General features: G+C 40.8%; 1 protein-coding gene across 3 annotated transcripts in view; it reads left to right on the top strand.

Moving 5' to 3' along the window:
- Window positions 1-25922, top strand: part of Usp12-46 (Ubiquitin-specific protease 12/46) — an 81493-nt gene extending 55571 nt beyond the window's left edge. Inside the window, exons 7-10 of one of the 3 annotated variants that reach the window (XR_011714304.1) lie at window positions 2655-2792; window positions 11142-11285; window positions 23766-23976; window positions 24530-25922. Coding sequence is in view for 2 of the 3 variants with exons in the window: in XM_071675441.1 (XP_071531542.1) it covers window positions 2655-2792; window positions 11142-11285; window positions 23766-23873 (390 nt within the window). In the remaining variant the exon portion in view is untranslated. Of the gene's footprint in view, window positions 1-2654; window positions 2793-11141; window positions 11286-23765 lie in introns of all 3 variants that reach the window. The other 2 variants (XM_071675441.1, XM_071675443.1) reach the window with 2 other exon arrangements.
- The last annotated feature ends 267 nt before the right edge of the window (window positions 25923-26189 follow it).

Here is a 26189-nt window from a genome sequence, read left to right as displayed (position 1 = left end):
AGAGGATGAAAGCCAGCAAGGCAGCAGGTTTGGGATGGTATTGCAGTGGAATTATCTTAAAAAGGGGGTGACTGTGTTGTTGACTGGTTGGTAAGGTTATTTAATGTATGTATGACTCATGGTGAGGTGCCTGAGGATTGGCAGAATGCTTGCATAGTGCCATTGTACAAAGGCAAAGGGGATAAAAGTGAGTGCTCAAATTACAGAGGTATAAGTTTGTTGAGTATTCCTGGTAAATTATATGGGAGGGTATTGATTGAGAGGGTGAAGGCATGTACAGAGCATCAGATTGGGGAAGAGCAGTGTGGTTTCAGAAGTGGTAGAGAATGTGTGGATCAGGTGTATGCTTTGAAGAATGTATGTGAGAAATACTTTGAAAAGCAAATGGATTTGTATGTAGCATTTATGGATCTGGAGAAGGCATATGATAGAGTTGATAGAGATGCTTTGTGGAAGGTATTAAGAATGTATGGTGTGGGAGGCAAGTTGTTAGAAGCAGTGAAAAGTTTTTATCGAGGATGTAAGGCATGTGTACATGTAGGAAGATAGGAAAGTGATTGGTTCTCAGTGAATGCAGGTTTGCGGCAGGGGTGTGTGATGTCTCCATGGTTGTTTAATTTGTTTATGGATGGGGTTGTTAGGGAGGTGAATGCAAGAGTTTTGGAAAGAGGGGCAAGTATGCAGTCTGTTGTGGATGAGAGAGCTTGGGAAGTGAGTCAGTTGTTGTTTGCTGACGATACAGCGCTGGTGGCTGATTCATGTGAGAAACTGCAGAAGCTGGTGACTGAGTTTGATAAAGTGTGTGAAAGAAGAAAGCTGAGAGTAAATGTGAATAAGAGCAAGGTTATTAGGTACAGTAGGGTTGAGGGACAAGTCAATTGGTAGGTAAGTTTGAATGGAGAAAAACTGGAGGAGGTGAGTGTTTTAGATATCTGGGAGTGGATTTGGCAGCGTATGGAATCATGGAAGTGGAAATGAATCATAGGGTTGTGGGAGGGGGCGAAAGTTCTGGGAGGGTTGAAGAATGTGTGGAAGTCGAGAACATTATCTCAGAAAGCAAAAATGGGTATGTTTAAAGGAATAGTGGTTCCAGCAATGTTATATGGTTGCGAGGCATGGGCTATAGATAGAGTTGTGTGGAGGAGGGTGGATGTTCTGGAAATGAGATGTTTGAGGACAATATGTGGTGTGAAGTGGTTTGATCGAGTAAGTAATAATAGGGTAAGAGAGATGTGTGGTAATAAAAACAGTGTGGTTGAGAGAGCAGAAGAGGGTGTTTTGAAATGGTTTGGTTACATGGAGAGAATGAGTGAGGAAAGATTGACCAAGAGAACATATGTGGCAGAGGTGAAGGGAGCGAGAAGTGGGAAACCAAACTGGAAGTGGAAAGATCGAGTGAAAAAGATTTTGAGTGATTGGGGCCTGAACATGCAGAAGGGTGAAAGGCGTGCAAGGGATAGAGTGAATTGGAATGATGTGGTGTACCGAGGTGGACGTGCTGTGAGTGGATTGAACCAGGGCATGTGAAGCATTTGGGTGAACCATGGAAAGTTCTGTGGGGCCTGGATGTGGGAAGGGAACTGTGGTTTTGGTGCATTATTACATGACAGCTAGAGACTGAGTGTGAATGAATGTGCCCTTTGTTGTCTTTTCCTAGCGCTACTTCGCACACATTGAGGGGGGGAGGGTTTTTTTATTTCATGTGTGGCAGGGTGGCGATGGGAATGAATAAAGGCAGACTATGAATTATGTACATGTGTTTATATGTATAAGTCTGTGTGTGTGTGTATAAATGTATACGTTGAGATGTATAGGTATGTATATTTGTGTATGTGGACGTGTGTATGTGGGTGGGTTGGGCCATTCTTTTGTCTGTTTCCTTGTGCTACCTCGGTAATGTGGGAGACAGCGACAAAGCAAAATAAATATAGATAAATGATATATACATATTTGTTCTTTTGAGCAGAAGGCACTAATCATGGGTGTAGGTACCTCTATCAAAGTCAGACTTGATGGACAAAATTAAAAGCTTCCATTCTTTAAGGGATGATAATACCTTTGTCAAAGGACAGTGATGGTGAGAGTTTAGAAAAATTATCAGAGGGTAAAGAGTCACAGGTTGGCTGTGGAAGTAAATAGACATCAACAGGGCCATCCTTTAAGTAAGTCTTTTGTGTATTCAAATTTACCAGATGTTGTCATGTTGGGCATAGAATAACTTAATCCTCTTCATTTGACAATTGCCAACTTACAGACTTCAGATATCTGAAAGAATATGAACCTTTTCTGCTTATTTGAGACAGTTTATATTGTCACATAAGGTTCTCATCAATATCCATAGTTAAGAAATGTAGTTTGATGTTGAAATTTGCCATTGATAGTAGTGTAGCTTTGTCCGGTATGCTGAGAAATAATTGCTGTCATTCAAAGTCCTAATGTTAACTAATTTCTTGTTAACTGAATATTATCATCTTTACCTGTTATAAATGTCATATATGGAGTTGAGGTAAATTTAGGTTGTGCTCCATAATTTTCAATGTAAGCTGATTAACCACTTTTCTATCATATAATATACTGTACCCCTCTTCCCACTGTACAACTGGAAGGTCCATACAAAAACAAATGCATATTTATATCAGTGACTTTTTTTTCAGAAGCGCACAAGAGTAAAAAAGTTGCCAACTATACTAGTCCTTCACCTCAAAAGATTTCAATTTCTGGGTCAGTATAACCGTACCCTGAAGCTGTCCCACAGAGTAGTGTTCCCATTGGAGCTACGAGTCTTTGACACTGTGAGTTGTGTTTGGTATATTGTGTATTGATTGTCATTTTTCTTTTTCATTTTTTTTTTTTTTTCCCGCTGTCTCCCACGTTTGCGAGGTAGCGCAAGGAAACAGACGAAAAAAATTGCCCAACCCACCCCCATACACATGTATATGCATACACGTCCACACACACAAATATACATACCTACACAGCTTTCCATGGTTTACTCCAGATGCTTCACATGCCCTGATTCAATCCACTGACAGCACGTCAACCCCGGTATACCACATCGATCCAGTTCACTCTATTCCTTGCCCTCCTTTCACCCTCCTGCATGTTCAGGCCCCAATCACACAAAATCTTTTTCACTCCATCTTTCCACCTCCAATTTGGTCTCCCACTTCCCCTCGTTCCCTCCACCTCCGACACATATATCCTCTTGGTCAATCTTTCCTCACTCATTCTCTCCATGTGCCCAAACCATTTCAAAACACCCTCTTCTGCTCTCTCAACCACGCTCTTTTTATTTCCACACATCTCTCTTACCCTTACGTTACTTACTCGATCAAACCACCTCACACCACACATTGTCCTCAAACATCTCATTTCCAGCACATCCACCCCCATGCGCACAACTCTATCCATAGCCCACGCCTCACAACCATACAACATTGTTGGAACCACTATTCCTTCAAACATACCCATTTTTGCTTTCCGAGATAATGTTCTCGACTTCCACACATTCTTCAAGGCTCCCAGGATTTTCGCCCCCTCCCCCACCCTATGATCCACTTCCGCTTCCATGGTTCCATCTGCTGCCAGATCCACTCCCAGATATCTAAAACACTTTACTTCCTCCAGTTTTTCTCCATTCAAACTTACCTCCCAATTGACTTGACCCTTAACCCTACTGTACCTAATAACCTTGCTCTTATTCACATTTACTCTTAACTTTCTTCTTTCACACACTTTCCAAACTCAGTCACCAGCTTCTGCAGTTTCTCACATGAATCAGCCACCAGCGCTGTATCATCAGCGAACAACAACTGACTCACTTCCCAAGCTCTCTCATCCCCAACAGACTTCACACTTGCCCCTCTTTCCAAAACTCTTGCATTCACCTCCCTAACAACCCCATCCATAAACAAATTAAACAACCATGGAGACATCACACACCCCTGCTGCAAACCTACATTCACTGAGAACCAATCACTTTCCTCTCTTCCTACACATACACATGCCTTACATCCTCGATAAAAACTTTTCACTGCTTCTAACAACTTGCCTCCCACACCATATATTCTTAATACCTTCCACAGAGCATCTCTATCAACTCTATCATATGCCTTCTCCAGATCCATAGATGCTACATACAAATCCATTTGCTTTTCTAAGTATTTTTTTCATTCTTATTTATTTATTTATTTATTTTGCTTTGTCGCTGTCTCCCGTGTTTGCGAGGTAGCGCAAGGAAACAGACGAAAGAAATGGCCCAACCCACCCACATACACATGTATATGCATACACGTCCACACACACAAATATACATACCTATACATCTCAATGTGCACATATATATACACACACAGACATATACATATATACTCATGTACATAATTCATGCTGTCTGCCTTTATTCATTCCCATCGCCACCTCGCCACACATGAAATAACAACCCCCTCCCCCCTTATGTGTGCGAGGTAGCGCTAGGAAAAGACAACAAAGGCCCCATTCGTTCACACTCAGTCTATAGCCGTCATGTAATAATGCACCGAAACCACAGCTCCCTTTCCACATCCAGGCCCCACACAACTTTCCATGGTTTACCCCAGACGCTTCACATGCCCTGGTTCAATCCATTGACAGCACGTCAACCCCGATATACCACATCGTTCCAATTCACTCTATTCCTTGCACGCCTTTCACCCTCCTGCATGTTCATTCCCTGATCACTCAAAATCTTTTTCACTCCATCTTTCCACCTCCAATTTGGTCTCCCACTTCTCCTCATTCCTTCCACCTCTGACACATATATCCTCTTGGTCAATCTTTCCTCACTCATTCTCTCCATGTGACCAAACCATTTCAAAACACCCTCTTCTGCTCTCTCAACCACACTCTTTTTATTACCACACATCTCTCTTACCCTATTATTACTTAATCAAACCACATATTGACCTCAAACATCTCATTTCCAGCACATCCACCCTCCTGCGCACAACTCTATCCATAGCCCACGCCTCGCAACCATACAACATTGTTGGAACCACTATTACTTCAAACATACCCATTTTTGCTTTCCAAGATAATGTTTTCGACTTCCACACATTCTTCAACACTCCCAGAATTTTCGCCCCCTCCCCCACCCTATGATTCACTTCCGCTTCCATGGTTCCATCCACTGCCAAATCCAGTCCCAGATATCTAAAACACTTCACTTCCTCCAGTTTCTCTCCATTCAAACTTACCTCCCAATTGACTTGACCCTCAACCCTACTGTACCTAATAACCTTGCTCTTATTTACATTTACTCTCAACTTTCTTTTTTCCCACACTTTACCAAACTCAGTCACCAGCTTCTGCAGTTTCTCACATGAATCAGCCACCAGCGCTGTATCATCAGCGAACAACAACTGACTCACTTCCCAAGCTCTCTCATCCACAACAGACTTCATACTTGCCCCTCTTTCCAAAACTCTTGCATTCACCTCCCTAACAACCCCATCCATAAACAAATTAAACAACCATGGAGACATCACACACCCCTGCCGCAAACCTACATTCACTGAGAACCAATCACTTTCCTCTATTCCTACACGTACACATGCCTTACATCCTCGATAAAAACTTTACACTGCTTTAACAACTTGCCTCCCACACCATATATTCTTAATACCTTCCACAGAGCATCTCTATCAACTCTATCATATGCCTTCTCCAGATCCATAAATGCTACATACAAATCCATTTGCTTTTCTAAGTATTTCTCACATACATTCTTCAAAGCAAAAACCTGATCCACACATCCTCTACCACTTCTGAAACCACACTGCTCTTCCCCAATCTGATGCTCTGTACATGCCTTCACCCTCTCAATCAATACCCTCCCATATAATTTACCAGGAATACTCAACAAACTTATACCTCTGTAATTTGAGCACTCACTCTTATCCCCTTTGCCTTTGTACAATGGCACTATGCACGCATTCCGCCAATCCTCAGGCACCTCACCATGAGTCATACATACATTAAATAACCTTACCAATCAGTCAATAATACAGTCACCCCCTTTTTTAATAAATTCCACTGCAATACCATCCAAACCTGCTGCCTTGCCGGCTTTCATCTTCCGCAAAGCTTTTGCTACCTCTTCTCTGTTTACCAAATCATTTTCCCTAACCCTCTCACTTTGCACACCACCTCGACCAAAACACCCTATATCTGCCACTCTATCATCAAACACATTCAACAAACCTTCAAAATACTCACTCCATCTCCTTCTCACATCACCACTACTTGTTATCACCTCCCCATTTGCGCCTTTCACTGAAGTTCCCATTTGCTCCCTTGTCTTACGCACTTTATTTACCTCCTTCCAGAACATCTTTTTATTCTCCCTAAAATTTAATGATACTCTCTCACCCCAACTCTCATTTGCCCTCTTTTTCACCTCTTGCACCTTTCTCTTGACCTCCTGTCTCTTTCTTTTATACATCTCCCACTCAATTGCATTTTTTCCCTGCAAAAATCGTCCAAATGCCTCTCTCTTCTCTTTCACTAATAATCTTACTTCTTCATCCCACCACTCACTACCCTTTCTAATCAACCCACCTCCCACTCTTCTCATGCCACAAGCATCTTTTGCGCAGTCCATCACTGATTCCCTAAATACATCCCATTCCTCCCCCACTCCCCTTACTTCCATTGTTCTCACCTTTTTCCATTCTGTACTCAGTCTCTCCTGGTACTTCCTCACACAAGTCTCCTTCCCAAGCTCACTTACTCTCACCACCCTTTTCACCCCAACATTCACTCTTCTTTTCTGAAAACCCATACAAATCTTCACCTTAGCCTCCACAAGGTAATGATCAGACATCCCTCCAGTTGCATCTCTCAGCACATTAACATCCAAAAGTCTCTCTTTCGCACGCCTGTCAATTAACATGTAATCCAATAACGCTCTCTGGCCATCTCTCCTACTTACATACGTATACTTATGTATATTTCGCTTTTTAAACCAGGTATTCCCAATCACCAGTCCTTTTTCAGCACATAAATCTACAAGCTTTGAAATGGTTTGGGCACATGGAGAGAATGAGTGAGGAATGATTGACCAAGAGGATATATGTGTCGGAGATGGAGGGAACGAGGAGAAGTGGGAGACCAAATTGGAGGTGGAAAGATGGAGTGAAAAAGATTTTGTGTGATCGGGGCCTGAACATGCAGGAGGGTGAAAGGAGGGCAAGGAATAGAGTGAATTGGATCGATGTGGTATACCGGGGTTGACGTGCTGCCAGTGGATTGAATCACGGCATGTGAAGCGTCTGGGGTAAACCATGGAAAGCTGTGTAGGTATGTATATTTGCCTGTGTGGACGTATGTATATACATGTGTATTGGGGTGGGTTGGGCCATTTCTTTCGTCTGTTTCCTTGCGCTACCTCGCAAACGCGGGAGACAGCGACAAAGCAAAAAAAAAAAAAAAAAAATCTACAAGCTCTTCACCATTTCCATTTACAACACTGAACACCCCATGTATACCAATTATTCCCTCAACTGCCACATTACTCACCTTTGCATTCAAATCACCCATCACTATAACCCCGGTCTCGTGCATCAAAACCACTAACACACTCATTCAGCTGCTCCTAAAACACTTGCCTCTCATGATCTTTCTTCTCATGCCCAGGTGCATATGCACCAGTAATCACCCATCTCTCTCCATCAACTTTCAGTTTTACCCATATTAATCGAGAATTTACTTTCTTACATTCTATCACATACTCCCACAACTCCTGTTTCAGGAGTACTGCTACTCCTTCCCTTGCTCTTGTCCTCTCACTAACCCCTGACTTTACTCCCAAGACATTCCCAAACCACTCTTCCCCTTTACCCTTGAGCTTCGTTTCACTCAGAGCCAAAACATCCAGGTTCCTTTCCTCAAACATACTACCTGTCTCTTCTTTTTTCACATCTTGGTTGCATCCACACACATTTAGACACCCCAGTCTGAGCCTTCGAGGAGGATGAGCACTCCCTGCGTGACTCCTTCTTCTGTTTCCCATTTTGTAAAGTTAAAAAATACAAGGAGGGGAGGATTTCTGGCCCCCCGCTCCCGTCCCCTCTAGTCGCCTTCTACAACACGCGAGGAATGTGTGGGAAGCATTCTTTCACCCCTATCCCCCGGGATAATATATATATATATATATATATATATATATATATATATATATTATCCCTGGGGATAGGGGAGAAAGAATACTTCCCACGTATTCCCTGCGTGTCGTAGAAGGCGACTAAAAGGGGAGGGAGCGGGGGGCTGGAAATCCTCCCCTCTCGTTTTTTTTTTTAATTTTCCAAAAGAAGGAACAGAGAATTGGGCCAGGTGAGGGTATTCCCTCAAGGCCCAGTCCTCTGTTCTTAACGCTACCTCGCTAATGCAGGAAATGGCGAATAGTTTGAAAGAAAGAAAAAAAATATATATATATATATATATATATATATATATATATATATATATACATATATATATATATATATATATATATATATATATATATATATATATATATATATACATATATATATATACATACACATACATACGCACATATACACACACACACACATATACATATATATACATATGAAAAATGTAAGAAATAATTTAGAAAACTGAAACTTCTAGCTTGAAATGAAATGAAAAAATGAATGGTACATAATGGTTCAACCTCTGGGTATGGAAAGGGGAAATGTATAATTTATTTACACAAATGTCAATAGTAATTCTCATCAATTTAACCACTGTATCATACTGCCTGGTCCACTTCTCTTATCATGAAACAGGAATATTGGATTATGATGTTCCTCAATTTTCTTCATTACACAAAGTACAACCATATATTGGATACATGAGGGTAGGTAGTTGGTCATCCGCCATAATAAAGCCTTGACAGACCAAAAATTTATCTGGACCTCAACTTTTCCAGTACATTTATGTATGTATATGTTGATATTCATATGTATGTATATGTTAATATTTATATGTATGTATATGTATATGTATGTACATGTGTGTATGTGGGCATTTATGTATATCTATGTGTATAGAGTGGATGGGCTAACCTTCATCTGTTTCCTGGCACTACCTTGCTGACGTGGGAAACTGATTATTTATAAAAAATGAATATTATATAGCATCAATGGGATGGCCTTGCTTAGGGCCTCAGTTGCCCACCCTATTTCTGCATACTTAAAACAAATATATATATAGTTTGGGAGGAAAGGTACTGGAAGCAGTGAGAACTTTTTATCAAGGGTGTAAGGTATGTTTACGTGGTTAGAGAGTAGAGTGAGTGGTTCCATGTCAAGGTTGGCCTGGGGCAGGGATGTATCATGTCACCATGGCTTTTTAATTTGGATATGGAAGGGATGGTGAGGGAGGTAAATGCAAAAGTCATGGAGAGAGGGGCGAGTATGCCATCTGTATGGAATGAGAGGGCATGGAAAGTAAGTTGTTGTTTGCTGATGGTACTGCATTGGTGGCAGATTTGAATGAGAAACTGCAGAAATTGGTTACTGAGTTTAAGAGAATATGTAAAAGAAGGTAATTAAGAGTAATTGTGAATAAAAGCAAGGTTATTAAGTTTAGTAGGGCAGAGGAAAAGGTTCTTTAGAATGTGGGTTTGAACTGAGTAAATTTGGAGGAAGTGAAGAGATTTAGATACATGGGAGTGGACATGGCAGCAAATGAGACCATGGAAGCAGAAATAAGTCATAGGGTGGGTGAGGGGGCAAAGGTTTTGGGAGCATTAAGGAATGTATGGAAACAAAGATCATTATCTGGGAGGGCAAAAATGGTTATGTATTTAGGAATATTAATCCCAGTGATGTTGTGTGGATGCAAAGTATTGGCTGTAGATTAAGATGTGCAGAGGAGAGTGGATATTTTAGAAATGAAATGTTTGAGTACAGTATGTTGTATGAGGTGGTTTGATTGAGAAAGTAATGTAAGGGTTGGAGAGAGGTGCGATGATAAGAAGGGGGTGTGGGTGAGAGACCTGAGGAGGGTGTGTTGAAATAGTTTGGACACATGGAGAGAATGAGTGAGGAGAGACTAAACAAAGAGGACTTATGTGTCAGAAGTGGAGGATACAAGAAGGGAAGACCAAATTGGGAGTGGAAGGATAGAGTGAAAAGGATTTTGAGTGACTGGGGCCTGAATGTAAAGGAGGATGGAAGGCATGCATGAGATAGAGTAAATTGGAGTGATATGGTATACTGGGTGATTAGCTATCATTGAACCGAACTAGTGCATGTGAGGTGGCTGGGGGAAACCATGGAAAGGTATGTGGGGATTGTTTGTGGATAGGGGTGTGTGTTATCATTGCATTGCACCTGACAGGTAGAGAATGGATGTGAGTGAATGCAGCCTTTCTTCATCTTTTCATGGCAACACCTTACTAACTTGGGAAACGGTGAACAAGTATAAAAGAAAAATTAGAAACTTTACCAACATCAATTATTGATAGCTGCCTGATCAGAGTTAGCAAGTTGTTTTACATCAGACTATAGATTTATTAAATCCAACTCACATTACAGATGAAAGGGAAATCTTGGAGAAACAGCCTCATATGGGTAATTATGATTAGTTTGATTTAGTGAGAAGAACCTCTAAATAAATCTGGTTAGTCATAAAGTGCTCTTTCAAGCCAGATCATGTGTATGAGGGTAAAAGTTTAGTTGTATTGAAAATATTGTCTGAAAAGTTTGTGGGAGGATCTTTGTACATTTTTTATACTTGATCACTGTTTCCCGTGATAGGAAAGAAAGGCCACGTCCACTCGCATCCATTCTCTTGCTATTGTATGTAATGCACTGAAACTGCAGTAAAGTTTTATTTGGAATATTTAGATAGGAGGTAACAGGTCCTCCACAAGCAGTTTAGGCTCCCAGCCTTTTGTAAACATTCCTCAAAAAGTGTAATCATGAAGATGCTTAATCCACTTTATGTATATGGGAGTTGATAATGGATGGAAAAATTACATTTTGCTATGGTAGTGGTAATTAAAAAAATTAGACAGAAATAACATAGATTATGGGTTAGTCTAATAAGCTTCTAGATTTTCATCACTGGATTTCTTTTCTTATTTACAGAGTTCTGATGCTGTGAACCCAGACCGCTTGTATGATCTGGCTGCAGTAGTAGTCCATTGTGGCACAGGCATCAACAGGGGCCACTACATAGCTATTGTCAAGTCACATAGATTCTGGTTATTGTTTGATGATGATGCTGTTGATGTAAGTATTTTAGGTGAACTCGTATATTCAAGTCTGCTTGTAACCTCTCATTTATTACCCTTTATATTAAGGGTAAGCCACATATGCATACGTACAAATACATATCAACATATACACATTTACACGTACATACACAGACTTATACATACACGCACATATACATATTCATACTTGCTTGTCTTTATCCATTCCTGGCACTACCCTGGCCCACAGGAAACAGCATTGCTACCCACTGCTTCAGCAAGGTAGCACCATGAAAACGGACAAAAAAGGCTAAATTTGTTCACATTCAATCTCTAGCTGTCATGTGTAATGCACCGAAACCATAGCTCCCTATCCACATCCAGTCCCCACAAACCTTTCCATGGTTTACCCAAAACACTTCACATGCCCTGGTTCAGTCCATTGACGGCACATTGATCCCGGTATACCACATAATTCCAATTCACTCTATTCCTTGCACGCCTCTCATCCTCCTGTATGTTCAGGCTTTGATCGCTCAAAATCTTTTTCACTCCATCCTTCCATCTCCAGTTTGGTCACCTGCTTGTCTTTGTTCCCTCCATCTCTGACACATATATCCTCTTTGTCAATCTTTCCTCACTACTTCTCCCCATATGTCCAAACCATTTCAACACACCCTCTTCTGCTTTCTCAACCACACTCTTTGTATTTACACCCATCTTTCTTACCCTTTCATTATGTAGTCGATCAAACCACCTCACACTACATATTATCCTCAGGCATTTCATTTCCAACACATCCACCTCCTATGTACAACCTTATCTATAGCCCATGCCTCACAACCATAAAACATTGTTGGAACTAATTTTACTTTAAACATACCCATTTTTGCTTTCTGAGATAACGCTCTCTCCTTCCACACATTCTTCATTGCTCCCAGAACTTTCACCCCCTCCCCTCCCCTGTGACTCGCTTCTGCTTCCATGGTTCCATTTGCTGTTAAGTCCACTCCCAGATATCTAAACCATTTCACTTCCTCCAGTTTTTCTCCATTCAGACTTACATCCCAATTAATTTGTCCCTCAACCCTACTGAACATAATAACCTTGCTCTTATTCTTATGTACTCTCAACTTTCTCCTTTCACACATTTTCCACACTCAATCATCAACTTTTGCTGTTTCTCACTTGAATTAGCGACTAGAGCTGTATCATCGGCAAACAGCTGACTCGCTTCCCAGGCCCTCTCATCCCCAACAGACTGTATGCTCACTCCTCTTTTGAAAACTCCTGCATTTACCTCCCTAACCACCCCATCCATAAACAAATTAAACAACCATGGGGACATCGCACACTCGTGCCGCAAACTGGCCTTCATTGGGAACCAATCAGTCTTCTCGCTTCCTACTCGTACACATGCCTTACATCCTTGGTAAAAACTTTAAACTGCTTTTAAGACCTTCCACAAAGCATCTCTATCTACTTTATCATATGCCCTCTCCAGATTCATAAATGCTACATACAAATCCATCTGTTTTTCTTAGGGTTTCCAAGCCGCCACCACCGCATTGCACACTATCATTACATTAAATGTAATGATAGTGTGCATACAGAGTTATACACAAGGACAATTAAATATATAAAAATGAGATAGTTAAGCCCTTGACTGTTCTTTTCAGTAAGTTACTCACTCCAAGGAAACTTCTAGAGGTTTTGGATGTTCAAAGAAGGTATTGAGTTCCTGCCATGAGATTATTGCCCATTTTGTTTAATGGTTTTAATTGGTAATCTCCTGGAAACTATCAAAACGAAACAGTTGATTATAAAGATGATCACCACTCCAGCAACATTTCTTAGCTTGGTTTTCATTGAAATCTTTCTTGCTGACAATTCTGCTTGCTTTGTTTTATGAAATATGCAGCATTTGTGATGAAAGTAAAATGATTGATCTCATGGTTAGGCTTTCAGAAACCATTCCATAAAGTTTAGCATCAAAGTTTACTAGAAAAGGTTGTAACGTGAAATTCTACTTCAATGGTTGACTGGATATAAACAAAAGATAGTAATTAATGCTAAGCCTCAAAAGTTTTAGACATATCCATGTAAATCATCTTGCATGGAATTGCATGCAGATTGTTTACATTATGTGGTTTTAAGGCAGTAATGGTAATGGTAAAATTTTATTAGGAGAATTTTTGTTTTATCGTGTAGGTTTTAGGTGTTCGTGGTTGCTGGACAGCTAGTGATTGTCCTGTGTTCTGGCTTCTGGCTTGTGTAGTTTTCAGTTTTGTGATACTTGCTTTTGGTGGAAGACCAAACAGGTGAGGTATAGTTTAGTTTGGAGCAGATGCTCCCCGATGTACAGTAATTTGATTTATGATTTTTTACATTTGATGGTGCGATAATGATACACATTCAGTAAAAGACATACTTCGAATTTTGATCTTTTTCTGGACTAGCAGTATGCGATACGATACTCTCTCGTTATGCTGCACAGTGGTAGTGAGCTGCAGTTACAAGTGTAAACAACCGTTACTCTACAGTGAACTGTTTTTTTTTTTTTTATATATATTTTGTCGCTGTCTCCCGCGTTTGCGAGGTAGCGCAAGGAAACAGACGAAAGAAATGGCCCAACCCCCCCATACACATGTATATACATACGTCCACACACGCAAATATACATACCTACACAGCTTTCCATGGTTTACCCCAGACGCTTCACGTGCCTTGATTCAATCCACTGACAGCACGTCAATCCCGGTATACCACATCGCTCCAATTCACTCTATTCCTTGCCCTCCTTTCACCCTCCTGCATGTTCAGGCCCCGATCACACAAAATCTTTTTCACTCCATCTTTCCACCTCCAATTTGGTCTCCCTCTTCTCCTCGTTCCCTCCACCTCCGACACATATATCCTCTTGGTCAATCTTTCCTCACTCATTCTCTCATTCAACAGTGAACTGTTGCCAGTGTATTTTGGATTTTGTGTTTTGTGTTTTTGCATCCCATCATGTTTACAAAATGCCTATCTGTGTCTCCTGCCTCTGGTTGGAAGAAGAGGAAGGCAATTACTCTTGAGATGAAATTAAAGATAATTGCCCAACATTAAAGCAGCAAGCCAGTAATAGGTATCACACATGAGTTAGGACTTTCACAATTGATGATCTCGACCATCGTAAAGGATAAGAAGTGAATCAGCGATGCAGTGAAATCTTCAGCATTGTTTAAATCCAATGTAATCATGAAGAAAAGAGTTGGGCAGATTGATGGTATGGAAAAATTACTTGTTACATGGATGGAAGACCAGTTACAGAAGCGCATACTGCTTAGCTTACTGACTCCAGCTGAGGCAAGAAGTCTTTTTGATATACTAAAACAGCATGTTTACAGCAAGTCATAATGTAAAGGTTACTGGTGAGGAAGCAAGTGCTGATACTGAAGGTACTGAAGTTTTTAAGGAAGAGGGGCGTAGGATAATTGTGGATGAGAAAGTGTTTTGAGAAGATTTAAGGTAGGTAGGCTAGGCTAAGCTGTGATATTTGGTAGGTTAGATGTACAGTATTAGATGTATTTTCGAAATTATATTTTCAACTTACAATGGGTTTATTGGAATGTAACCCCATCATAAGTCGGGGAACATCTCTACTAAGGCATTTTTTATCTTGCTCAAGTCTTGTAGCAGTTGATGGGTTAACTCCCTGCTCTTACTATCCAAGTTATACTTTGGCTGAGACCATATGTGAATAATGATCATCCTCAGTTAAGTAAGGTCTTTTGTGTTCAAGAATTTATTGCCATATAACTCAAGTGGGGTTTCAGATATGTGTTCTATCATTCCCAGGAGCTAAGAGCATGGAAAGTGTCATTACTCTCAATAGAAGGCATTACAAGCACTTACATCTGCAGATGAGAGCATGGTGATGCATCTCTCCGAGGAGGTACAAGCATTTGCCTTATTTCTACCTGCTTTTCCACTTTTTTTTCCATCCCCAGTATGCTGAGTGATGATAAACGGTATTGTGATGACTATGCAGACACAAAAATAAGGAGAAAAGTTCCATCTTGGGTAGGCCAGCAGACAGAATCAAAGCAAAAGTGTCTAGTGGAGTAGGTGGAAGCACCTGATTTATTTCTGCCTCTCCCCTGTTTTTTTTTTTTTTTTTTTTTGGGGGGGGGGGGTTTCTCCCATTCTCAGTAGGCCTGGTAATGATTAATATCAGAGACACAACAAAGATAATACTTCAAGATACTATAAGTTCCAACTTGGATGATACAGGTGATGCTGTGGGCTAGACCATAGTAGAGTCATCTTTACTTCTTATTGTGCCTTCCCAACCATTTGCTCTTGCTGGCAATAACATTGTTTGTAATACAAATGATGAACATCAGAATATGTTGCAGTATTTCTAAGGTTTCCTTGATACAGTAATGAACTTACTGACATGATGATTGAAGGAAAAATAGGTTTAAAGCCAAGGTTTATGACATTGTCATGGGGTAATAGAAGTAATGAATGCTACCCAATCAAAATCAACAAAATAATAGGATTTATGAGTGGGAGATGTATAAAAGAAAGAGACAGGAGGTCAAGAGAAAGGTGCAAGAGGTGAAAAAGAGGGCAAGTGAGAGTTGGGGTGAGAGAGTATCATTAAATTTTAGGGAGAATAAAAAGATGTTCTGGAAGGAGGTAAATAAAGTGCATAAGACAAGGGAGCAAATGGGAACTTCAGTGAAGGGCACAAATGGGGAGGTGATAACAAGTAGTGGTGATGTGAGAAGGAGATGGAGTGAGTATTTTGAAGGTTTGTTGAATGTTTTTGATGATAGAGTGGCAGATATAGGGTGTTTTGGTCGAGGTGGTGTGCAAAGTGAGAGGGTTAGGGAAAATGATTTGGTAAACAGAGAAGAGGTAGTAAAAGCTTTGCGGAAGATGAAAGCCGGCAAGGCAGCAGGTTTGGATGGTATTGCAGTGGAATTTATTAAAAAAGGGGGTGACTGTATTATTGACTGGTTGGTAAGGTTATTTAATGTATGTATGACTCATGGTGAGGTGCCTGAAGATTGGCGGAATGCGTGCATAGTGCCTTTGTACAAAGGCAAAGGGGATAAGAGTGAGTGCTCAAATTACAGAGGTATAAGTTTGTTGAGTATTCCTGGTAAATTATATGGGAGGGTATTGATTGAGAGGGTGAAGGCATGTACAGAGCATCAGATTGGGGAAGAGCAGTGTGGTTTCAGAAGTGGTAGAGGATGTGTGGATCAGGTGTTTGCTTTGAAGAATATATGTGAGAAATACTTAGAAAAGCAAATGGATTTGTATGTAGCATTTATGGATCTGGAGAAGGCATATGATAGAGTTGATGGAGATGCTCTGTGGAAGGTATTAAGAATATATGGTGTGGGAGGCAAGTTGTTAGAAGCAGTGAAAAGTTTTTATCGAGGATGTAAGGCATGTGTACGTATAGGAAGAGAGGAAAGTGATTGGTTCTCAGTGAATGTAGGTTTGCGGCAGGGGTGTGTGATGTTGCCATGGTTGTTTAATTTGTTTATGGATGGGGTTGTTAGGGAGGTGAATGCAAGAGTTTTGGAAAGAGAGGCAAGTATGAAGTCTGTTGGGGATAAGAGAGCTTGGGAAGTGAGTCAGTTGTTGTTCGCTGATGATACAGCGCTGATGGCTGATTCATGTGAGAAACTGCAGAAGCTGGTGACTGAGTTTGGTAAAGTGTGTGAAAGAAGAAAGTTAAGAGTAAATGTGAATAAGAGCAAGGTAATTAGGTACAGTAGGGTTGAGGGTCAAGTCAATTGGGAGGTAAGTTTGAATGGAGAAAAACTGGAGGAAGTAAAGTGTTTTAGATATCTGGGAGTGGATCTGGTAGCGGATGGAACCATGGAAGCGGAAATGGATCATAGGGTGGGGGAGGGGGCGAAAATCCTGGGAGCCTTGAAGAATGTGTGGAAGTCGAGAACATTATCTCGGAAAGCAAAAATGGGTATGTTTGAAGGAATAGTGGTTCCAACAATGTTGTATGGTTGCGAGGCGTGGGCTATGGATAGAGTTGTGTGCAGGAGGATAGATTTGCTGGAAATGAGATGTTTGAGGACAATGTGTGGTGTGAGGTGGTTTGATCGAGTAAGTAACGTAAGGGTAAGAGAGATGTGTGGAAATAAAAAGAGCGTGGTTGAGAGAGCAGAAGAGGGTGTTTTGAAATGGTTTGGGCACATGGAGAGAATGAGAGAATGAGAATATGTGTCGGAGGTGGAGGGAACGAGGAGAAGTGGGAGACCAAATTGGAGGTGGAAAGATGGAGTGAAAAAGATTTTGTGTGATCGAGGCCTGAACATGCAGGAAGGTGAAAGGAGGGCAAGGAATAGAGTGAATTGGATCGATGTGGTATACCGGGGTTGAAGTGCTGTCAGTGGATTGAATCAGGGCATGTGAAGCGTCTGGGGTAAACCATGGAAAGCTGTGTAGGTATGTATATTTGCGTGTGTGGACGTATGTTTATACATGAGTATGGGGGTGGGTTGGGCCATTTCTTTTGTCTGTTTCCTTGTGCTACCTCGCAAACGCGGGAGACAGCGACAAAAAAAAAATATATACATATATATATATATATATATATATATATATATATATTTTTTTTTTTTTTTTTTTTTTCAAACTATTCGCCATTTCCCACGTTAGCGAGGTAGCGTTAAGAACAGAGAACTGGGCCACTGAGGGAATATCCCCACCTGGCCCCCATCTCTGTTCCTTCTTTTGGAAAATTAAAAAAAAAAAATTGAGAGGGGAGGATTTCCAGCCCCCCGCTCCCTCCCCTTTTAGTCGCCTTCTACGACACGCAGGGAATACGTGGGAAGTATTCTTTCTCCCCTATCCCCAGGGATAATATATATATATATATACAGGGGAGAAAGAATACTTCCCACGTATTCCCTGCGTGTCGTAGAAGGCGACTAAAAGGGAAGGGAGCGGGGGGCTGGAAATCCTCCCCTCTCCTTTTTTTTTTTTTTTTCCAAAAGAGGGAACAGAGGAGAGGTCCAGGTGAGGATATTCCCTCAAAGGCCCAGTCCTCTGTTCTTAACGCTACCTCGCTATCGCGGGAAATAGCGAATAGTATGAAAAAAAAAAAAAAGATATATATATATATATATATATATATATATATATATATATATATATATATATATATATATATATATATCCCTGGGGATAGGGGAGAAAGACTACTTCCCACGTATTCCCTGCGTGTCGTAGAAGGCGACTAAAAGGGAAGGGAGCGGGGGGCTGGAAATCCTCCCCCCTCTTTTTTTTTTTTTTTTTTTTTTTTTTTTTTTTTTCCAAAGGAAGGAACAGAGAAGGGGGCTGGATGAGGATGTTTCCTCAGAGGCCCAGTCCTCTGTTCTTAACGCTACCTCGCTGATGCGGGAAATGGTGAATAGTATGAAAGAAAAAAGAGGGGCAAGTATGAAGTCTGTTGGGGATGAGAGAGCTTGGGAAGTGAGTCAGTTGTTGTTCGCTGATGATACAGCGCTGGTGGCTGATTCATGTGAGAAACTGCAGAAGCTGGTGACTGAGTTTGGTAAAGTGTGTGGAAGAAGAAAGTTAAGAGTAAATGTGAATAAGAGCAAGGTTATTAGGTACAGTAGGGTTGAGGGTCAAGTCAATTGGGAGGTGAGTTTGAATGGAGAAAAACTGGAGGAAGTGAAGTGTTTTAGATATCTGGGAGTGGATCTGTCAGCGGATGGAACCATGGAAGCGGAAGTGGATCATAGGGTGGGGGAGGGGGCGAAAATTTTGGGAGCCTTGAAAAATGTGTGGAAGTCGAGAACATTATCTCGGAAAGCAAAAATGGGTATGTTTGAAGGAATAGTGGTTCCAACAATGTTGTATGGTTGCGAGGCGTGGGCTATGGATAGAGTTGTGCGCAGGAGGATGGATGTGCTGGAAATGAGATGTTTGAGGACAATGTGTGGTGTGAGGTGGTTTGATCGAGTAAGTAACGTAAGGGTAAGAGAGATGTGTGGAAATAAAAAGAGCGTGGTTGAGAGAGCAGAAGAGGGTGTTTTGAAATGGTTTGGGCACATGGAGAGAATGAGTGAGGAAAGATTGACCAAGAGGATATATGTGTCGGAGGTGGAGGGAACGAGGAGAAGAGGGAGACCAAATTGGAGGTGGAAAGATGGAGTGAAAAAGATTTTGTGTGATCGGGGCCTGAACATGCAGGAGGGTGAAAGGAGGGCAAGGAATAGAGTGAATTGGAGCGATGTGGTATACAGGGGTTGACGTGCTGTCAGTGGATTGAATTAAGGCATGTGAAGCGTCTGGGGTAAACCATGGAAAGCTGTGTAGGTATGTATATTTGCGTGTGTGGACGTGTGTATGTACGTGTGTATGGGGGTTGGGCCATTTCTTTCGTCTGTTTCCTCGCGCTACCTCGCAAACGCGGGAGACAGCGACAAAGTATAAAAAAAAAAAAAAAAAAAAAATATATATATATATATATATATATATATATATATATATACATTCATTTATTTACATTTTATTATACTTTGTCGCTGTGTCCCGTGTCAGTGAGGTAGCGCAAGGAAACAGATGAAAGTATGGCCCAACCCACCCACATATACATGTATATACATACACGTCCACACATGCACATATACATACCTATACATTTCCACATATACATATATATACATACACATATCCCTGGGGATAGGGGAGAAAGAATACTTCCCACGTATTCCTTGCGTGTCGTAGAAGGCAACTAAAAGGGAAGGGATTGGGGGGCTGGAAATCCTCCTCTCTTGTTTTTTTTTTCTTCCCAAAGAAGGAACAGAGAAGGGGCCCGATGAGGATATTCCTTCAAAGGCCCAGTCCTCTGTTCTTAACGCTACCTTGCTAACGCGGGAAATGGCGAATAGTTTGAAAGAAAACATACACCAACATATACATATATACACATGTACATAATTCATACTTGCTGCCTTTATACATTCCTGTCGCCACCCTGACACACACAAAATGACAACCCCTTCCCCCAGCGACAAAGCAAAAAAAAAAAAAAGAAAAAAAAATGTATATATCACATACAAACCTCCAACAGCCAGGATTGAACCCAGGACCCCTGTGCAAGAGGCAGGCATGCTAACCGCTAGGCTATGGGACTGTATAATAGGAAACAACTATTCGAAATACTAAGTACTCGAATACCCTTCGTCTCACAATGGTGAGCAACGGTTTCTATACCGGTTATTTCCGAACAGACGCACATAGCCAGCTGATAGCGTTTTACCGAACCTAATTGTGCAACGCGGAGGTATATGAATACGAATAAAGTGCATATGAACGCGCACCTTCATAGAACATAGAACGCGCACCTTCATAAAAAACGAGAGGGGAGGATTTCCAGCCCCCCGCTCCCTTCCCTTTTAGTCGCCTTCTACAACACGCAGGGAATACGTGGGAAGTATTCTTTCTCCCCTATCCCCAGGAAATATATATATATATATATATATATATATATATATATATATTTATATTTATTCATATTTATTTTGCTTTGTCGCTGTCTCCCGCGTTAGCGAGGTAGCGCAAGGAAACAGACGAAAGAATGGCCCAACCCACCCACATACACATGTATATACATACATGTCTACACACGCAAATATACATACCTATACATCTCAATGTACACATATATATACACACACAGACATATACATATATACACATGTGCATAATTCATACTGTCTGCCTTTATTTATTCCCATTGCCACCTCGCCACACATGGAATAACAACCACCTCCCCCCTCATGTGTGCGAGGTAGCGCTAGGAAAAGACACCAAAGGCCCCATTCGTTCACACTCAGTCTCTAGCTGTCATGTAATAATGCACTGAAACCACTGCTCCCTTTCCACATCCAGGCCCCACAGAACTTTCCATGGTTTACCCCAGACGCTTCACATGCCCTGGTTCAATCCATTGACAGCACGTTGACCTCGGTATACCACATCGTTCCAATTCATTCTATTCCTTGCACGCCTTTCACCTTCCTGCATGTTCAGGCCCCGATCACTCAAAATCTTTTTCACTCCATCTTTCCACCTCCAATTTGGTCTCCCAGTTCTCGTTCCCTCCACCTATGACACATATATCCTCTTGGTCAATCTTTCCTCACTCATTCTCTCCATGTGACCAAACCATTTCAAAACACCCTCTTGTGCTCTCAACCACACTCTTTTTATTTCCACACATCTCTCTTACCCTTACATTACTTACTCGATCAGACCACCTCACACCACATATTGTCCTCAAACATCTCATTTCCAGCACATCCACCCTCCTGCGCACAACTCTATCCATAGCCCATGCCTCGCAACCATACAACATTGTTGGAACCACTATTCCTTCAAACATACCCATTTTTGCTTTCAGAGATAATGTTCTCGACTCCCAAACATTCTTCAAGGTTCCCAGGATTTTCGCCCCCTCCCCCACCCTATGATTCACTTCTGTTTCCATGGTTCCATCCGCTGCGAGATCCACTCCCAGATATCTAAAACACATTACTTCCTCCAGTTTTTCTCCATTCAAACTTACCTCCCAATTGACTTGACCCTCAACCCTACTGTACCTAATAACCTTGCTCATATTCACGTTTACTCTTAACTTTCTTCTTTCACACACTTTACCAAACTCAGTCACCAGCTTCTGCAGTTTCTCACATGAATCACCCACCAGCGCTGTATCATCAGCAAACAACAACTGACTCACTTCCCAAGCTCTCTCATCCACAACAGACTACATATTTGCCCCTCTTTTCAAAACTCTTGCATTTACCTCCCTAACAACCCCATCCATAAACAAATTAAACAACCATGGAGACATCACACACCCCTGCCGCAAACCTACATTCACTGAGAACCAATCACTTTCCTCTCTTCCTACACGTACACATGCCTTACATCCTCGATAAAAACTTTTCACTGCTTCTAACAACTTGCCTCCCACACCATATATTCTTAATACCTTCCACAGAGCATCTCTATCAATTCTATCTTATGCCTTATCCATTTCCTTTTCTAAATATTTCTCGCATACAATCTTCAAAGCAAACACCTGATCCACACATCCTCTACCACTTCTGAAACCACACTGCTCTTCCCCAATCTTATGCTCTGTACATGCCTTCACCCTCTCAATCAATACCCTCCCATATAATTTCCCAGGAATACTCAACAAACTTATACCTCTGTAATTTGAGCACTCGCTCTTATCCCCTTTGCCTTTGTGCAATGGCACTATGCACGCATTCCACCAATCCTGAGGCACCTCACCATGAATCATACATACATTAAATAACCTTACCAACCAGTCAACAATACAGTCACCCCCTTTTTTAATAAATTCCACTGCAGTACCATCCAAACCCGCTGCCTTGCCGGCTTTCATCTTCCTCAAAGCTTTTACTACCTCTTCTCTATTTACCAAATCATTTCCCTAACCCTCTCACTTTGCACACCACCTCGACCAAAACACCCGATATCTGCCACTCTATTATCAAACACATTCAACAAACCTTCAAAATACTCACTCCATCTCCTTCTCACATTACCACTACCTGTTATCACCTCCCCATTTGCCCCTTCACTGAAGTTCCCATTGGCTCCCTTGTCTTACGCACTTTATTTACTTCCTTCCAAAACATCTTTTTATTCTCCCTAAAATTTAATGATACTCTCTCACCCCAACTCTCATTTGCCCTCTTTTTCACCCCTTGCACCTTTCTCTTGACCTCCTGCCTCATTCTTTTATACATCTCCCACTCATTTGCATTTTTTCCCTGCAAAAATTGTCCAAATGCCTCTCTCTTCTCTTTCACTAATAGTCTTACTTCTTCATCCCACCACTCACTACCCTTTCTAATCAACCCACCTCCCACGCTTCTCATGCCACAGGCATCTTTTGCGCAAGCCATCACAGCTTCCCTAAATACATCCCATTCCTCCCCCACTCCCCTTACCTCCTTTGTTCTCATCTTTTTCCATGTGTGTGTGTTTGTGTGTGTGTACGAGTGGATGGGTTATTCTTCATCTGTTCAAGTATAATGAATATATTGAATAAATATTTTATCCCAAGTGGTAAGGGGGGAAAGATACTACCCACGTATTCCCTGTGTGTCATAGACAGCAACTAGGAGGGGGTGGGAGCAAGTGGCTAGAAATCCTCCCTTCTTGTATTACTTTGCAGAAGAAACACATCAAGAAGCCAAGTTAGGAATTTCACTGTTCCTGCTTGTTTATTGTCATTTGCAGGCCTGTCCTTATCTTACATTATTTTCTCATAGGGTTAACTAAACCATTATCCATGTTTTATACAGAATTACTTTAATGTTGCTGGTATATCTCTTAAAAGAGGTCACAGCAATAAACAAATGTAAGTGTTTTAGGAACAGTCACTCATTATCAAAATCTGCAGCAATAGTTTCACTATTCCACTCTGTTACAGAAAATTGAACCTTCAGTCATGGAAGAGTTCTATGGATTAACTTCAGAGATACAAAAGTCATCAGAAACTGGCTACATCCTCTTCTATCAAGCCAGAGACCCAACGTAACTTTACAGGAATCGCCAGAGGAGATGGAATCCCTCTGTCTCACCCAACAGGATCCTCAGAGACTGACAAGCATCATAGTCATGTCAAGAGCAAGGAAACTTAGGTAGAGAGAGGAACTTGAGCATTATGTCTAACAGGGGCTTGATATTGGTGTGTAATGAAGATATTGATTTAGCTGAGGTTTATAATAGAATGAATGTACCAAGTGTACATTTGTATCTGAAGATCTAAATAGTTACTTCACAGGTGTTATTTTATCGTAAGATATTGATTATAATATGTAAATAAGAGTTTATTGGAAATCTTCACAGTCTGTTTTCAATGCAAGCACTGGAAAACTCTTGTGTTGTACCAAACTCTGAATGGTTATTTCACATCCTTTTCCTTGCCATCATTTCAATGCTATTTTCGCTCAATAGATATATCTTTTTTTATTTTTCTTCATAGTTTACAACTGTTATTATGGCTACAGTTGGGTTAGAATTTCAGTTACCTTGCATGACAAATAAGTTGTGTAGAGTGATCCATCTCAGGCAGTTTAGGGTTACAATAGCCAGTGATTATCTTTTGATTTTATTTCTGTTTCATAATTGTTTTCTCCTTTACAGAACAACTGAAGAAGTTGTTCATTGTATTCCTTGTTTTTGCATTACCAGATTTAGTTGATGCACATGAAAACTTGCAAGAACCTTTGACAATAAGGAGGATGCAACTTGTACAAACATCAAATGCACATGGGATCCATCCAGTACTCCAGTGTTGCTGCACCTGTTATGCAACCCATGGTCAACCAAAATTTTGACCTCATAGGATGTTAGATTTTGATACTAAGCATATTTCGTGATAAGAAGTGTGAAATAAATGATGAAGTAAAATAGGAATTTTGTCTCTTCATTTATTAAAGTTTTAGTTTGTTACATCTTGTTTGATGGAAGTGGTGAATTGGTTTAACATTTTAGGTTTAACCAACCTACATACATATATCTATATATATATATATATATATATATATATATATATATATATATAGAGAGAGAGAGAGAGAGAGAGAGAGAGAGAGAGAGAGAGAGGTAATATGATGATGAAAAAACTGATTGCTCTGGCTCTGATTGAAAGTTGAAAAACAAAAGCTTATGGGTAAAGGGGATAAGAATGGTTTGGAAATGTATCAGGAGTAAAGTCAGGGGTTGGTGAGAGGACAAGAGGTAAGGAAAGAGCAGCACTACCTCTGAAGCAGGAGTTTTAGGATTATGTGAAAGAGTGTACAAAAGTAAATTCGAGACTGATGTAGGCAACAATGAAAGTGAATGACCAGAGATGGGTGATTAGTAGTGCTTATGCACTAGGCTATGAGAAGAAAGATCATGAGACGTGTTTTGGAGGTAGTTGAGTGTGTCAGAAGTTTTGATGTAAGAGACCAGATATTGGTGATTTGAATGTGAAGGTGAGTAATGTGGTAGTTGAGGATATAATTATGGGCCTTTGGGCTTTTGGTATTATGAATGAAAATGAACAGCTTGTTCAGTTGTATCCTGAAAAAGGATTGGTGATTAGGAATACCTGTTTGAAAACAAGGGACATACACAAGTATACTTATGTGAGTAGGAAATATGGTCATTGGGCATTATTGGATTTCATGTTCCTTGATAAGCATGTGAAAAAGAAACTTTTGGATATAACTGTGCTGAGAGGGGCAGCTGGTGGGATGTTTGACTACTACCTTGTGGGGGTAAGGGTGAAGATTTATAGAGGTTTTCAGAAAAGAGGAAACAATATTGGTGAGATGAGAGTTATGAGAGGAAGTGAGCATGGAAAAGAGACTTTTGCAAAGAAATACCAGTATTGATTGAGTGTATAATGACAAAAGGTGAGAGTAAATGAGGCAAGGGGAGTTGGTAAGGAATGGGATGAATGGGACATATTTAGGGAAGAAGTGTTGGCATTTGCAAGAGATGCATGTGGCATGCAAAGGTAGGCAAATGGGCAGATTAGAAAGTGTAGTGAGTGATGACATGAAAAATAAAGATGCTAGTGAAAGAGAAAAGAGAGGTGGTACTCAAAGAAAGGAGCACAAATGACTGGGAGGTGTATAAGAGGAGATCAAGAAGGTGCAAGGGTTGAAAAAGAGGGCAAATGAAAATTGGGATGAGCAAGTCTGTAAACTGTAGGGAAAATGTTTTTTAAAGGTTAATAATACGTCAAATTCAAGAAACTAAGTAGAAACATTGGTGATGAAGTAAAGAGATGGAGTGAGTATTTTGAAAGACTGTCAAATGTGTTTTATGATAGCGTGATAGATGTTGGGTGTTTAAGTCA

This window comes from Panulirus ornatus, chromosome 21, assembly GCF_036320965.1.
Source record: "Panulirus ornatus isolate Po-2019 chromosome 21, ASM3632096v1, whole genome shotgun sequence".
Taxonomy (NCBI): Eukaryota; Metazoa; Arthropoda; class Malacostraca; order Decapoda; family Palinuridae; genus Panulirus; species Panulirus ornatus.
This window is presented reverse-complemented; position numbering and strand designations above follow the sequence as displayed.